Genomic DNA, 15,570 nt, shown 5'->3' on the forward strand with positions numbered 1-15,570 from the left:
TCTCCGCGGTCTCAGGTCCATAAGCCTTCTGAGGGTTTAGGCCAGCAGGGGCATGGAAAACATCATTGCGAAGAATTTTAATAGGTGGCATGAAGTAGTCAGAGGGTGGAGGAGAGGGAGGAACAAGCCTTGAATCGTCCAAGGTAGAGTTTTTAGCAAAGGTTTGAGCAAAGAGTTCAGCTTTAGAAATAGATGTGATAGCAGTGGTGCCATCTGGTTGAAATAAAGAAGGGAAAGAAGAAGAAGCATAGTTATTGGAGATATTTTTGGATAGATGCCAGATGTCATGAGGGGAGTTAAATCTTGAAAGGTTTTGACATATTCTGTTAATGAAGGAGTTTTTGGCTAGTTGGAGAACAGACTTGGTTTGGTTCCGGGCAGAAATATAAAGTGCATGAGATTCTGGTGATGGAAGGTCTAAATACCTTTGGTGGGCCACCTCTCTATCATGTATAACACGAGAACAGACTGTGTTAAACCAAGGTTTGGAAGGTTTAGGTCGAGAAAAAGAGTGAGGAATGTACGCCTCCATGCCAGACACTATCACCTCTGTTATGCGCTCAGCACACAAAGACGGGTCTCTGACACAGAAGCAGTAGTCATTCCAAGGAAAATCAGCAAAATACCTCCTCAGGTCCTCCAACTAGCAGAGGCAAAACGCCAGAGGCACCTTCGCTTAGGGGGATCCTGAGGAGGGATTGGAGCGATAGGACAAGATACAGATATGAGATTGTGATTGGAGGAGCCCAACGGAGAAGAGAGGGTGACAGCATAAGCAGAAGGATTAGAGGTCAGGAAAAGGTCAAGAATGTTGGGCGTATCTCCAAGATGGTCAGGAATACGAGTAGGGTGTTGCACCAGTTGCTCTAGGTCATGGAGGATAGCAAAGTTGAAGGCTAGTTCACCAGGATAGTCAGTGAAGAGGGAGGAAAGCCAAAGCTGGTGGTGAATATTGAAGTCTCCAAGAATGGAGATCTCTGCAAAAGGGAAGAGGGTCAGAATGTGCTCCACTTTGGAAGTTAAGTAGTCAAAGAATTTCTTATAGTCAGAGAAGTTAGGTTAGAGGTATACAGCACAGATAAATTCAGTTTGAGAGTGACTCTGTAGTTGTAGCCGGATGGTGGAAAACTCGGAAGATTCAAGAACGTGGGCACGAGAGCAAGTTAAGTCATTGCGCACATAAACGCAACATCCGGCTTTGGATCGAAAATGAGGATAAAGTAGGAGGGAACAGAAAAGGGGCTACTGTCAGTTGCCTCAGACACTTGAGTTTGAGTGAGGAAAAGAAAATGAGGTTTAGAAGAGCAGATGGGTTGTTCTACAGATTGAAAATTAGATCTTAGACCGCGAATGTTCCAGAAGTTAATGAAGAAAAATTTGAGGGGGGTGTCAAGAAACTCAGGGTCGTCGTCAGAAAGGCAGTCTGACCTGGGGACATTTGTGGTCCCCTCCCCAGATGGGGACTCCGAGGCCTGTTTGCTTGTCTGTTTCCATATTTGTCTATATGTTTGCTGTCTGAAACGGATTTTCGTTAAAACCTATTTGCCTGTTTGCTTGTCTGTTTCCATATTTGTCTATATGTTTGCTGTCTGAAACGGATTTTCGTTAAAACCTATTTAAGTGAAAGGAATATCATTGATCATCAAGGAATAATGGTTAGATTTTCAGGCGGATCTAGACCCGTGTGCGCCTCCAGAATGTTGCTCAGATTGTCGCGTGGCACAAGTCTGCGGAGAATGTTTGTCACATTCAGTGTTATTGAACGGCGATGACAGAGGTGTGCGCTCTCAGCCTCCTAACTCCTAGAATTTAATCAAAAGAATGCGCATATTATTAAACACTAAGTTCCCACAAGGGTTATTTTCAGAAACCACAGAGATGATTAGTCGGGTTCTGACAATGATTTTTTTCCTCTTTTTTTTTTTTATCATTTATTTTATTTATTTACTTATTTCTTGATCTGAACCGCACCTGAAACAATATGCCGTGAGTTGCATTGGCCGTCCCGAGTAAAACATTGCAAATTGAGGAGTCGTGGCGCGTCAGCTCAAGACCCAGCAGGTGGAGTGTGTTGTTGCGTGTGTTCCTCGCTGGCTCAATGGGCTCAAGGGCGCCGTGTGGCATGTGAACCTCGCCTCTATTGTGTCTTGCTTGCGAACATCAGGAGTGGATAAAACCGATTCCACAAATGAAACTATTGAACACACACACACACACACACACACACACACACACACACACACACACACACACACACACACACACGAATACACACAAATATGCAACAGTTATCGGGTGGTTTTCGATAACACAAAAAGACACATAAGTCATGAATATGTAGTAAACTCTCTCTCTCTCTCTCTCTCTCTCTCTCTCTCTCTCTCTCTCTCTCTCTGTGTGTGTGTGTGTGTGTGTGTGTGTGTGTGTGTGTGTGTGTGTGTGTGTGGGGTGTGTGTGTGTGTGTGTAATAATAGCATTAATAAAAACGATAAACTGCTTATTACGGAGGCAGTAGTGAACATTTACATATAGATTGGAGAACTTAACAAAATGAATAAAGAAATCTAAAGTAAGGCTGTGTGTATATGTGTGTGTGTGTGTCATTCGTCCATACGTCCCTGTGTTGACCGGCCTGCAACACTAATGGAGAGATTAATGAAGTGACTGGCTGAATGAATAGCGTCTGGAGAATGCCCTGTATGGGGAGGACGTGCGTGGATGTTCTATATAAGTGGAAGGCATTTTTCCATCGTGTATTTTGTCATGATCCTTCTGGTGACCTTGAGTGAGCCCCATGTCTTCGCGGCGATGGTTCCCTTGTTCAAGTGTTTTTAAGTCAAGGTCGAAGTATTGATTCTGTTACCATGAGGAGTGTTGTATTTCCAGGCTTCGTGCACTGGAGGGAAGGTAGTGTTTAGGGTGATTATGATAATAATAATAATAATAATAATAATAATAATAATAATAATAATAATAATAATAATAATAATACGTAGCAGCAATTCACGGGATAGGCACATCATCATCATCATCATCATCATCCACATCGTCATCACCACCACCAACAAAACCAGCAACACTAGCCACACTAACATATTAACAAATAAAAAAAAAAACGCCATTTAATATATATATATATATATATATATATATATATATATATATATATATATATATATATATATATATATATATATATATATATATATATATATATATATATATATATATATATATATATATATTTTTTTTTTTATGTAGGAAGGACACTGGACAAGGGCAACAAAAATCTAATAAAAAAAAATGCCCACTGAAATGCCAGTCCTATAAAAGGGTCAAAGCAGTGGTCAAAAATTGGTGGATAAGTGTCTTGAAACCTCCCTCTTGAAGGAATTCAAGTCGTAGGAAGGTGGAAATACAGAAGCAGGCAGGGAGTTCCAGAGTTTACCAGAGAAAGGGATGAATCATTGAGAGTACTGGTTAACTCTTGCGTTAGAGAGGTGGACAGAATAGGGGTGAGAGAAAGAAGAAAGTCTTGTGCAGCGAGGCCGCGGAAGGAGGGGAGGCATGCAGTTAGCAAGATCAGAAGAGCAGTTAGCATGAAAATAGCGGTAAAAGACAGCTAGATATGCAACATTGCGGCGGTGAGAGAGAGGCTGAAGACAGTCAGTTAGAGGAGAGGAGTTGATGAGACGAAAAGCTTTTGATATAAGCATTATAATGTACTATTTCATTAAAAACTCCCTTGAAATCCACAGTAACTTCCAGCAGAGAGTGTTAGAGGTTGTTGAGATCAGAAGTGGAAATGTTTTCAATACGAGCCAGTGACACAAGACTTATAGCGTGACTCAATAGACCTGTGTTCTCTCACCACGACTATTTTCAAAGACTACAAATCTGAGCAGCCAGGATCTCCAGACTGTTTCTCCTTTTAAACGACCACACCGCTTCTCGTCCGATCAGCGAAGTTAAGCAACGTTGGGTCCGGCTCGTACTTGGATGGGTGACCGCCTGGGGACACCAGATATTGTTGGCATTCCAACATTTATCTCCCGCAGTCAGGATGGCCGAGCGGTCCAAGGCGCTGCGTTCAGGTCGCAGTCCGGTCTTCCGGGCGTGGGTTCAAATCCCACTCCTGACAATACCTTTATAAATCTAAAATGCCTTGTGTCAAGGCGGCGTGCTGAGATGGGTAGAAAAGTGACGAGACAACCGTAAACAATGAGTAGTAATAAATGAAAAAGCATCCAACTGGACTGACGTAACAAGTGGGGTGCCATAAGCATCAGTTTCACAGTAGGTACACATTAAACAACGAAACTCTGGTAGGTACATGGTACGAGAAAGATTTAGGAGTTATAGTTAGCTTTTAACTCCGTCTAGGAATACAATGCATAGAGGCCAGAAACAGGGGAAATAGGGAACTAGGATTCACTTTTAGGAGTGTTAAAAGTAGAAGGCCGGAAGTAATATTAAAGTTATACTTGGCACTGGTCAGACCTCATCTCGACTACGCTGTACAGTTCTGGTCCCCACATTACAGGAAAGATATAGGTCTATTAGAATCAGTACAGAGGAGGATGACTAAAAGAATACAGGGGATGAGGAGTATTCCTTACGAGGCGAGGTTGAAGCTGTTAAATCTACATTCTTTAGAGAGACGTAGGTTAAGAGGAGACCTGATAGGAGTCTTTAAGTGGTATAAGGGTTATAACAAAGGGGTTGTAAACAAAATTCTTAGGATCAGCAACCAGGATAGAACAAGAAATAATGTGTTCAAGCTTAAAAAAAATTAGGTTTAGGAAGGAAATAGGAAGAATCTGGTTCTCGAATAGAGTGGTGGATGAGTGGAACGAACTCAGTAATCATGTTGTTAGTTCTAAGACATTAAGGAGCTTTAAGTGAATATTAGACAGGTTTATGGATGGGGATGATAGGTGGAAATAGGAAAGTATATTTCATACAGGGACTCCCACGTGTAAGCCTGATCCTTTCCTGCAGCTTCCCTTATTTATTATGTTCTTATGTTCTTAATGTAGAAGTCTTATTAATCTTTCACTAGAACCATAACAAGAAAAAAAAAAAACACTAAAAAACATGTACAGCTTCAACAGGAGCTTTTGAAAGTAGTGGACGTGCCGCGCAGAAGTGGATCAGATTATGGTCTTTATTCTGATGAACAGACACCCTGCTCGCCACTCGTCGCCCTGATGGTGATAATGATTAATAATGACACCAAGTCAATCTCCACCTGTGCCATCCACCCACCTCCCTCCTTCCACGCGAGAGACAGCCACGCAACCTATCCGCCCTCGCCAGGATTGATTAATGAGCTTGTGACAGGAAGCATCTCAGGGGAAGGAAAGACGTGATCTCATATTCCCTGATGGTTCTGTCTGTGTGTGTTCCTCTTAATGATGCTGGTGATGGTGGTGGTGGTGGTGGTGGTGATGGTGGTGGTAGTGGTAATGCTTATTGGTGATGGTATTACTTTCTTTTCCATTTATGTACATCTACTATCATTACTATGTTCACTACTACTACTACTACTACTACTACTACTACTACTACTACTACTACTACTACTACTAGTACTACTACTACTACTACTACTATAAGTCATTAATGTTACACAGTGCTTTCTCGCAACTTTCCTTCCTATTGTTCCTCATTTAATTACGTCAGCGGTATGCCATTTAACTATATCTTCCTCCTTCTCCTCCTCCCCCTCCTCTTCCTCTTCCTCCTCTTCCTCTTTACATTCCTTACCTTCTCTCTCAGCCACATTGACATACGTGGAAACCCTTCTACAAATTGTAACACACACACACACACACACACACACACACACACACACAGACACACACTATCATTCACTCCTGCAGTATATTTGAAGTTTCTCATGCATCCATTTCCTTTTCAACTCTCTCTCTCTCTCTCTCTCTCTCTCTCTCTCTCTCTCTCTCTCTCTCTCTCTCTCTCTCTCTCTCTCTCTCTCTCTCTCTCTCTCTCTCTCTCTCTCTCTCTCTATGGATATTTCAAGCGTTGTGAGTTACTTGAAATTGCTGGTGAGGGAAGAGGGAAGGGAAGTTCTTTAGTGACAGAGAACAGTGAAGAGTGCTGAGGGCTGCTGAGTGGCGGGTGGTCAGCGTTGGTCTTTTGGAGAGTTTGGCGTGTAACAGGAGTGAAAGTTAGCAGAGGAAACATGCATATAAAAATAAAACTGATCAAGAAAAGTGGAAGCGGCGTTAGTTAAAGACTGGAGCGTTCCTCATCACCTCACGGATTCACTTCAAGAGAAAAAAAAACCCAAGAAAGGCAAATGATGATGACGAGAACGAGCAGTCAGCTCACGACGCGCAGCTGAAACTCGATAATGTTCAATACCTGCCGTGAAATTAACTCATTTTGTGCCGCTGCCTCCGCCCTTGACAACACCACGGCTCAGCATCCAGGAAACCTCCCCTACATTACCAATAAAAGACGCTAGGAAGGAAATGCATGCTTTAAGGTTGATGTGGCAGGCAACGCTGGTATAATAGAAAACACACACACACACACACACACACACACACACACAGTAGGCACAGTGTGTGTCGCAGGTGCCTGCATCAAGCCCATTCGTCTGAGAGCTGCGCTTTGTCAGAGAGTATGTGATAGTCGTTCTTCATGCAACTTAAGAAACTCAGTTAGTGTGGTCTTGGTGCACTGGTGGTGATGGCCCTCGAGAATGTGTCTGGCGAGACGAAGATGTGGCGTTTGGTGTTATAAGTGTGTGTGTGTGTGTGTGTGTGTGTGTGTGTGTGTGTGTGTGTGTGTGTGTGTGTGTGTGTGTGTGTGTGTGTGTGTGTGTGTGTGTGTGTGTGTGTGTGTGTGTGTGTGTGTGTGTGTGTGTGTGTGTGTGTGTGTGTGTGTGTGTGTGTGTGTGTGTGTGTGTGTGTGTGTGTGTGCCTGTGTTTTAATTAGTGTTTTTCATGGAAGCGTCTTTAATCCACGTGTGGTGTGTGTAGGATACAAATGACATTCACGTAGCCAGTGGTTGCATTGGTGAAGCAGAAGGGCGTAGCTGTCAGACGTCATCACCTACATGGAAATGTTGACCAGTGTTTAGAATTACTGGCTCAAGTGACTGCTCTTGTGTCATAGGAAAGGAATTACATCAAGCATCACGAGGAACAGTAACGTTTTCATTACTGCGTGACTCACACTCGTGAAAGACAAACACCCAAACAAGTAGCTGTAATTCCTCGCAGACGCTCTGCCCGCCACTCGCCTCCCTGATGGTGATAGTGACGAATAATGTCACCAAGTCAATCTCCACCTGTGCCATCCACCTGCCTCCCTCCTTCCACGCGAGACAGCCACGCAATCTTCCATCCGCGACAGGATTGGTTAATGAGCTTGTGACAGGAAGCATCTCAGGGGAAGGAAAGACGCGACCTCATATTCCCTGGCGGTTGTCAGTCACTCTCCCCTTTCATGAGCCTGTGATGTGTGGTGGTGGTGGTGGTGGTGGTGGTGGTGGTGGTGGTGGTAATATTTGTTTGAAGTAATATTTGTTGTTAATATTTGTTTATTAATGGTACTAACTGCCTTTTCAGTCACCTACAGCAACAAGAACAAGAACATTAACTACTACTACTATGCTACTACTACTACTACTACTACTACTACTACTACTACTGCTACTACTATCACTAAAAACCACCACCACTACAACAACAACTACTACTACTACTACTACTACTACTACTACTACTACTACTACTACTACTACTACTACTACTACTACTGCTGCTACTACCACTACTAATACTACTACTACTACTACTACTAATAATAATGATAATAATAATACTGCAGGTATAAGTCATACATGTAGATAATAGGAGGAGGAAGTAAAATAAGCCTTGGAGAGATGCCGGCTCAATAACGCTGATCAAGAAGGTAGATAACTGGCAGGTTTTCTGATGAAGCGGATCATTAGATAAAAAAAAAGTTTTCATCACGTCACTGAACACCACCCACAACACAAGCCTCAAAAACTCGCAGTCTCACCTCAGTGCCTCAAGGTAGGAGTTAAGTTATAGAGGGGCATTAACAGTTGTAATCTGTGTCTTGTGTTGATTATAGAGGGATGGGGAGCCTTGTTGTTAGCTCTGGAAGGAAAGGAACTGTCCGTTAACACAGTCACTTCACGCCTATTATCTACAAAACTCACTGGTGTGTGCATAGAGCTTAAAGATGTTACACTACTACTACTACTACTACATTACTACTATTACTACCACATGTTAACTATTCACCTGTCTTCTAATCTCACGTGAAATATACCCGATTGACTGATTAGCAAACGATTGGGAGAGGTAATAAGGGCGATACTGAGAACTGTGTGTGTGTGTGTGTGTGTGTGTGTGTGTGTGTGTGTGTGTGTGTGTGTGTGTGTATGTGTGTGATCAAGATCCCCTCATCTTGACCCGCGGGACTTGAGTGGGTTTGCATAACGCCATCATCCTGTGTAATACATCTGCCTGACTGCGCTTGTAACGACAGTCCCAGGCTGTTTGTCTTGTGCCCTTTGTGTTGTGTTAAGTAGGTCTTGAGAGAGAGAGAGAGAGAGAGAGAGAGAGAGAGAGAGAGAGAGAGAGAGAGAGAGAAAGAGAGAGAGAGAGAGAGAGAGAGAGAGAGAGAGAGAGAGAGAGAGAGAGAGAGAGAGAGAGAAGAATCATCTATTTGTATATCCATCCATCTATCTATCTATCTATCTATCTATCTATGTATCTGTTTCTTTTCGTATCCTTTCTTTGTACCACAGTAAATGTAATCCAGGCTGAGGGCGTGGAATGAATGGAGGGAAAGCACTGAATACCTCTCGGCACAGTGACAAAAGATACTTTCTGCTCCAGGAAAACTAAGAAAGTGCCTGGTAAAGTATTAGAAGCGAGTGCATGTTTGGCAGCGCTGCTTCTTCCTGGAAAAAATGCGAAGGGGGAATGTAAGAGAGTGAGAAAAAAAAAAGAAAGAAACTGAGAAATACGAGTAAGTTGTCCAACATTCTTTTCCTTTTTGTCCCTCAGCCTCGGCCGCGGACAGCCCCGTGATGGTCAGCCCTCCAAGTGTGCTCATCTTAGCAAGGCCTTCCTCTCCCAGACTACCAAAACGGTGTGTACACGCTGAAAGCAACACCTGCTCGCCCACCTCCCACTGCCACCCCACACCCCACTCACCCACCACTGCACCACTTCTCTCCTTCATAATGATCCATCATTTTTCCTCACCACCTGCTCCACCCCCTCCTCGCCACTCAACACTTCTCTAACAGCCACCTCGCTTCTGAGTAAATTCCACCCATAAAGATTACTCTCTGCAAACGTAAATTAAAATAATTCCCTACATCATAAAGTTCCCCTAATGTAATAACACAATGTGTCTTAACCTAACCCAACTTGATCTAACGTAACCTAATCTAACCTGACCTAGATCTAACCTTGCCTTAGTTTACCTTACCTTACCTTACCTTACCTCACTTCACCTCATCTTACCTTTCCTTGCCTAGTTTATCATGAGATCGTAACTTAACACGGTAGTCACTCGTATTTTTGGGAAGAGTTACTTGAAGGGAAATCTTGTTGATGCAATGTTCACGGAATTTTATATAAGAACTTAAACATCACACACAACCACCTCATCTCCGCCACACTTCCCAGTGATAAATCGTAACACTTCCTTCTTAGCCGCAGCGCCTCTACCATTCAAACACCTGCTCCTCACTCACAACTCCCTAATATACATCAGTGCATCTCATTACCAACCACCACCTTCTCTTTCACAGATACTCCAAGCCACTTGCAGCTCACGTCTCTGTCCCCACGTCTCCACACACACACACACACACACACACACACACACACACACACACTCATGCCCGTCCCTCACCACCCTCACCACCCACTGCCTGCCACTCACCTGCCACCCTCCGCTCCTCACGATTTACAACACGTCCATCACCGCCTACCGTCTGTTCCTCTCCTTCATCAAACCCACCTCGCCTCTCAGCCTGTCACTCCGCACTGTGCTCACATTTCCTTATCAATCTGTACCATCGCATTAATACTTTTTTCATACATGACTGGCCTAGATATCAGATTGGATAAGAAGTAACGGGTTCAACTCTGATTAAGCTAGATTTGAAAATGAGATAGGAGGATATTGGTTCTTAAATTGGATGGCAAGGCTGGAATACATTTTGTTACGAGGTTATTAGTTAGAACAATTAAAAAAAGAAAATAAGAGAAGATTAGACAGATTTATGAATGGGAATGATGGGTATTCAAGTTTTCAAGTTAATATTACTTAATTTCGAGTAGGAATATATGTTTAAGTCCTAACGAGATTGTTTAGCTATATTACTTTTCCTAAAATAAGTGGAATATGATAATGAAAGGAGACACAAGATGAAACAAGAGTACGTATTACGCCAACGTTCTGCTGTTGCCTTTCTTGGAGAGAGTTAGGTTGATGCCATTCACCTGCCTTACCTGTACAACACTTACAGCCGCAGTATTCGAGGAAACTAGCTACAGAATAAAGGAAAATAAAGGCGTGATCTAATGGTATAGTCTTGATCAGAAGTCGAGTAGCACACAGCATTTCTTTCCGTAGTGTTTTCCTTCAATCCCAAGTCCACTGATCTAGTAAGAATCAGTCAATTATCAGATTTATTTCTTTCTCACTTAAATTTACAAGTACATACTGACTTACTTTGGTACACGGCTTGATTTTGTAGACTAGCCCTTCTTTTGAACTTGTCAGCATATCAAAAGACTTACGGTTCAGGATACACATTATGGGGGAATGCAACAAGTCAGGTGACCATAACTACTGTTGCTGGTAGCGGTGGGTATGAATGGCTGCTGGCACGGTGATGTATATGTGCACCTAGTTTGAGTGGACACATGCATTACACCTGAACTACCACGTGTTGGCTCACTGGCTTCTTGCAACTTCTCTTACGTTCTTGTGACGGAGGGTGAAAATAAGAGACCGCCACGTGTTGACTTTCCAGTTAGCGACCCCTTGCACCTTCCCTTACGTTCTTATTACGGGGATAAAACACTTCCGAGTCTCACGAACTCCAAGATAAGGGACCTCGGAATTGACAATGGAGAGGACGATTGAAAGGGGACGACGGGTACTGACTCCGCCTCCTCCTCGTCGTCTTAATGAGGCTTATCGATTTACTGAGTGGTGTAGGGGCGGGTCACGGCTGGTCCTGAGGGCCGCGGCTCACTGTTTCATGGTTACCGTATCCCATATTTGCTTTCAACACCATTGTCAGTTTGCTCTCTCTCTCTCTCTCTCTCTCTCTCTCTCTCTCTCTCTCTCTCTCTCTCTCTCTCTCTCTCTCTCTCTCTCTCTCTCTCTCTCTCCGATTAATGGAGGTGAAGTGTATATTGTGTTTGGTCATGAGTGTAATATTTATCATGTTTTAAAAGGTTATGTGATGTTAAAGCTTTCACGTGTTTGTCAAGAGAATATTAGTAAGTATTTTTCTATTATTTTCTATTACAATTTCTATTACTTTATTTTATATAATTATTCTGCTTATCTATCTTTTTTTTCTGCGTATCTGTTGGTCTATTTATCGAGATCTATCTATCTATCTATATCAGACTATCTATCTATGTCTACCTATGTCTTTCTATCTATCTGTCTTTCTATTTGTTTATCTATATCTATCTCTATGTGTGGCGTGTATCGTTTCCATTGCATGTCGTAACAAAACCTTGGACGTTGTTTCCAATTCAAGGCCACGCAGCGCACACCCTCTTCTGCTAATTACCTCATCAAGTTTTAATGAGTACGTGGAGAAATTTCGTAAAGGTGAATTAATACGAGGATACGCAGGACGTGACGGTGAGGCCCGAATGAGTTTGTTCCTGCCACACGCTCTCAAATGTAAAGGGCTTGTAGTGTGCAATTCAGGAAGCCCTTATCATCTTAATCCTCTGACACCTGTAGGAGTTGTACATTTATTTTCACTAGGAAGTTTTACTCATCAAAAATTAAGCTACAGATACTAGAAAGCCTTACTAGATATTCAATGGTACCTTTTTCATGCGAGTCTTGTCTTTAAAATCGGTGTCTAAACTTATGCCAGACTGTAATAAGCTGAGAAAAAGCTGTAGCAGTCAGAGTTAAGGCTTCACTTGGCAAGTAACCAGAGTGGACTGCAGGAGAGAACTGTCACTGCTTCAACGGGAAAGTCTAACGTAAACTTGGAGCGTCGGTTTGAAGCTTCGATCTTAACTAATGCGAAACACAGTTGGAAGCATTTTAGCATTTGCAGCAACACAGGGATCACATTTTCAAACATTTCCTGATTCAAACATTTCCTGGTTAGTTTCTATGAGGCCCTAGTGGAAGTTATTGAGGTTTTCAAGAGAGTTGTCGTAATTCTAATGATAGTTCAACCAGTATTCTGTACCATCAATAGGAAAAACATCCTTGGGAGCTCAACTGATCATCTGTGCGGCCTTAGAAAACAGCTCGTGTAGAAGCGCAGGCCGTTTCAAATCACGGGTTGGTGACACGAAAGTGATTGCACACCTGACAAATAGCTTGATTTTTACCTTTAACAGTAATATTTCTTTATTAATTCACAGCAGCTCGTCGTTGTCTTATACATGTGGTGTGTGTGTGTGTGTGTGGTGTGTGTGTGTGTTGACTGGAACCTAGAAGTGGCGTTATCAGGATCTTACAGTTATGGATCTAAAACTCGGGTGCAGTCAGTCATCAGTAACATTCCCGTCCATCAAATTATCCTTTTAATGATTTCTCTTTCCAGGAGTGTGAACTGTATTATAGGAAGCAGGATTACAAAAACATCAAAACACGCTTTGTACTTTCTGAGAAGAAGCAACAGTATCATTTGCGTTCATCAATTTATCCTTTTTGTTCTCAGTCTCTCCAGGAGTGTTTGTAAAATATTATGGTAAGGAGAATTGCATCGTACCTTCTAAAAACCTCAAAATATTGCATGAGCGTTCTGCTTCCTGATGTCCTCCTCGTAAATTGTAGTATAAAGGAATGGGGGACAAATCACACACACACACACACACACACACACACACACACACACTCGCTCCAAAGACTATCTGTGCACGGCATGATCGACACTTTTGAATTGACCGTAGTATTGTATTCAGATTACGCAGCCAAGATGGAAAGGATCAGTGTATGGGTACTTCTATATAGTGATTCGAAACGTGTGGAATGAGACTGTCGAAATACATCTCTACCTATACATGAAGGCTGGCATCTCAGCACTCCTTTCCCAATACGTATCGTCACTGGTCTCGAAATGTTTATTATAGAGTATGCGCCCATACCTTTGTGAAGCGAGTGTTCCTTCTGAAGCCTTGAAGCATTACATGAATCTTTGGCTTTTGGGAGGTGCCTTAATAAACTGTCTTATGTGAAGGACTGAGCGCTTATCATATCATATACTTCCTGTAAACGTGAAAAGCTTACGTGAATGGCTCTCGGTCTGTTCTGAAGCCTTGAAACACTACACAAATCACTGGCCCTCGGAAAGTGTCGTCTGTTGTGAAGTATTAAGTGCCAGTCCTCTCTGAAAACCTCAAAAGCTAACGTGAATCGCTGTCCGTATATTCTGAAGCCTTGAGATATTACATAAATCACTGACTTCCGGGAGGTGCACTCGTACATTGTCTTGTGTGAAGGAATGAGCGCTTATCCTCACGTGCGCCCTCTGAAAACCTCCAAAGCTACCTTCAAAAGCTGGCTGTGTATTCTGGGGATGAAAACATTGAAGGCGCACTCATACAAGGTGAAGAATTAAGCACACATCCTCACACGCCAAGATGAATGGTTCGCTGTGTACTCTGGGGATGGATGCAGCTAACCCTTAACCTTGATAATATCCCATTAGACAATCTGACTGGTTTCGCATCAGACGGTGCATCAAATGTGATGTGTAACTACAACAGCGTCACCAGCAGACTGAGAGAAGAATGTCCAGGCATTACTGTCTTTAGATGTGTCTTCCACAGCATCCATTTGTGTGCTAGTGAAGCAGCTAAAACCTTGCCTCGTGCATGCGAGGAATTGCTACGAAACATATATAATTATTTTGCACATAGCGGAAATCGGAAATCAGAGTTTCAGGAATTCCAGGGTTTCTGCAATTTAAAACCGCACAAAATACTATATGGTAGTGCAACAAGGTGGTTATCATTACTTGAGGCTGTGGCAAGGGTTTTGGAGCAGTGGAGTGCCCCAAAGGTGTATTTTCAGAGTAAGGTTTATGATTGTAGGTTGCTGGCTGTTGAAAACATTAGGAAGGCACTAGAGGATCAAGCAATAGTCTGCTATCTACATTTCTTGAATTACATTTTGCCAACACTTCATTCGATTCATGACAAATATCTAGCCTGTATCGGTTTTTGGTACATTCCATTTGTCAGGAGCATTTACTTTGTAAAGTTCCCTTATATGATATCAACCCAGCAAACGGCAGCCTACACAAACCTGTTCATCAAATTTACCTTGGGGCAAAATTACACTCGTTGTTTCAGGCACCAGAATATGTGAATAATGTAGATGTGATGACTGACATCAGGTTAAGATGTAGGACTTTTCTTATTGTACTATGTCAAGAAATCAAGAAAAGACTTGACTTAAATAATAAGTTATGGATGTTGACACGATATTTGCATCCCGGGAAAGTAATGGATCCCACCGCCAGAGCAAACATGTCATCCCTCAGCGACTTAATGGATGAACTGCCAAGGATCACCAATATGTATGATAAACAGGCTGTTCATAACGAGTGGAGAACTGTTCAGTTTTATAAATTCCCAGACCATCTTAAAGACCAAAGTATGATATGTGCCTACTCTATGTTCATTTTATGACACTTACAGACGCCATGGGAAATCTCCAGTACCGGACCTTTGTTACATTTGCGCTTAATGACCTGTCGCTTCCAACTTCCAATGCTGATGTTGAACGGCTATTCTTTAAACTGAATATCATAAAGCGAAAACAGAGAAATTGCCTCCATATGAATACTGTTAATCATTAATGGCTTTGAGTGAGATTCCACTTCAGCAAGGTGACTGTACAACATTTGAACCTAGTTTAGAAATGTTATTGTGTGTCTGCAACTAAATCTGATCATGCAGTATTCTTCATGTTGGCGGGTGATCACTTTATTTACTGTACATGTAGCTTTCTACACACTAATCATGCTTTTTTGGTAAACTAATTTATTTCCTTTTGATAATGAATATATATATATATATATATATATATATATATATATATATATATATATATATATATATATATATATATATATATATATATATATATATATATATATATATATATATATATATATATATATATATATATATAATGTTCTTTTTTTCCCATATGGCAAAATTTCCTCAAAACTTTGCTTTACATATGCCTTTTTTCCTAAATCTACGTATAATTGCTACTTTATTCTACATTTAGACCAGAAGTATTGGAGACACATTG

At 41.9% G+C, this 15,570-nt stretch overlaps 1 protein-coding gene and 1 non-coding gene across 5 annotated transcripts in view; both read left to right on the top strand.

The window, feature by feature from the left end:
• The first annotated feature begins 4,057 nt into the window (after positions 1-4,057).
• Trnal-cag (transfer RNA leucine (anticodon CAG)) lies at positions 4,058-4,141 on the top strand. The gene has a single exon. It is a non-coding gene; the product is annotated as a tRNA-Leu (tRNA).
• Positions 4,142-13,643: 9,502 nt separating this feature from the next.
• LOC135097802 (solute carrier family 35 member F3-like) overlaps positions 13,644-15,570 on the top strand; it is a 75,205-nt gene continuing 73,278 nt past the window's right edge. For all 4 annotated transcript variants that reach the window (XR_010266138.1, XM_063999856.1, XM_063999858.1 and 1 more), the window contains exon 1: positions 13,644-13,852. Coding sequence is in view for 3 of the 4 variants with exons in the window: in XM_063999856.1 (XP_063855926.1) it covers positions 13,748-13,852 (105 nt within the window). In the remaining variant the exon portion in view is untranslated. The remainder of the gene's footprint in view (positions 13,853-15,570) is intronic.

The sequence above is a fragment of the Scylla paramamosain genome, unplaced genomic scaffold, assembly GCF_035594125.1.
Source record: "Scylla paramamosain isolate STU-SP2022 unplaced genomic scaffold, ASM3559412v1 Contig32, whole genome shotgun sequence".
Classification (NCBI taxonomy): Eukaryota; Metazoa; Arthropoda; class Malacostraca; order Decapoda; family Portunidae; genus Scylla; species Scylla paramamosain.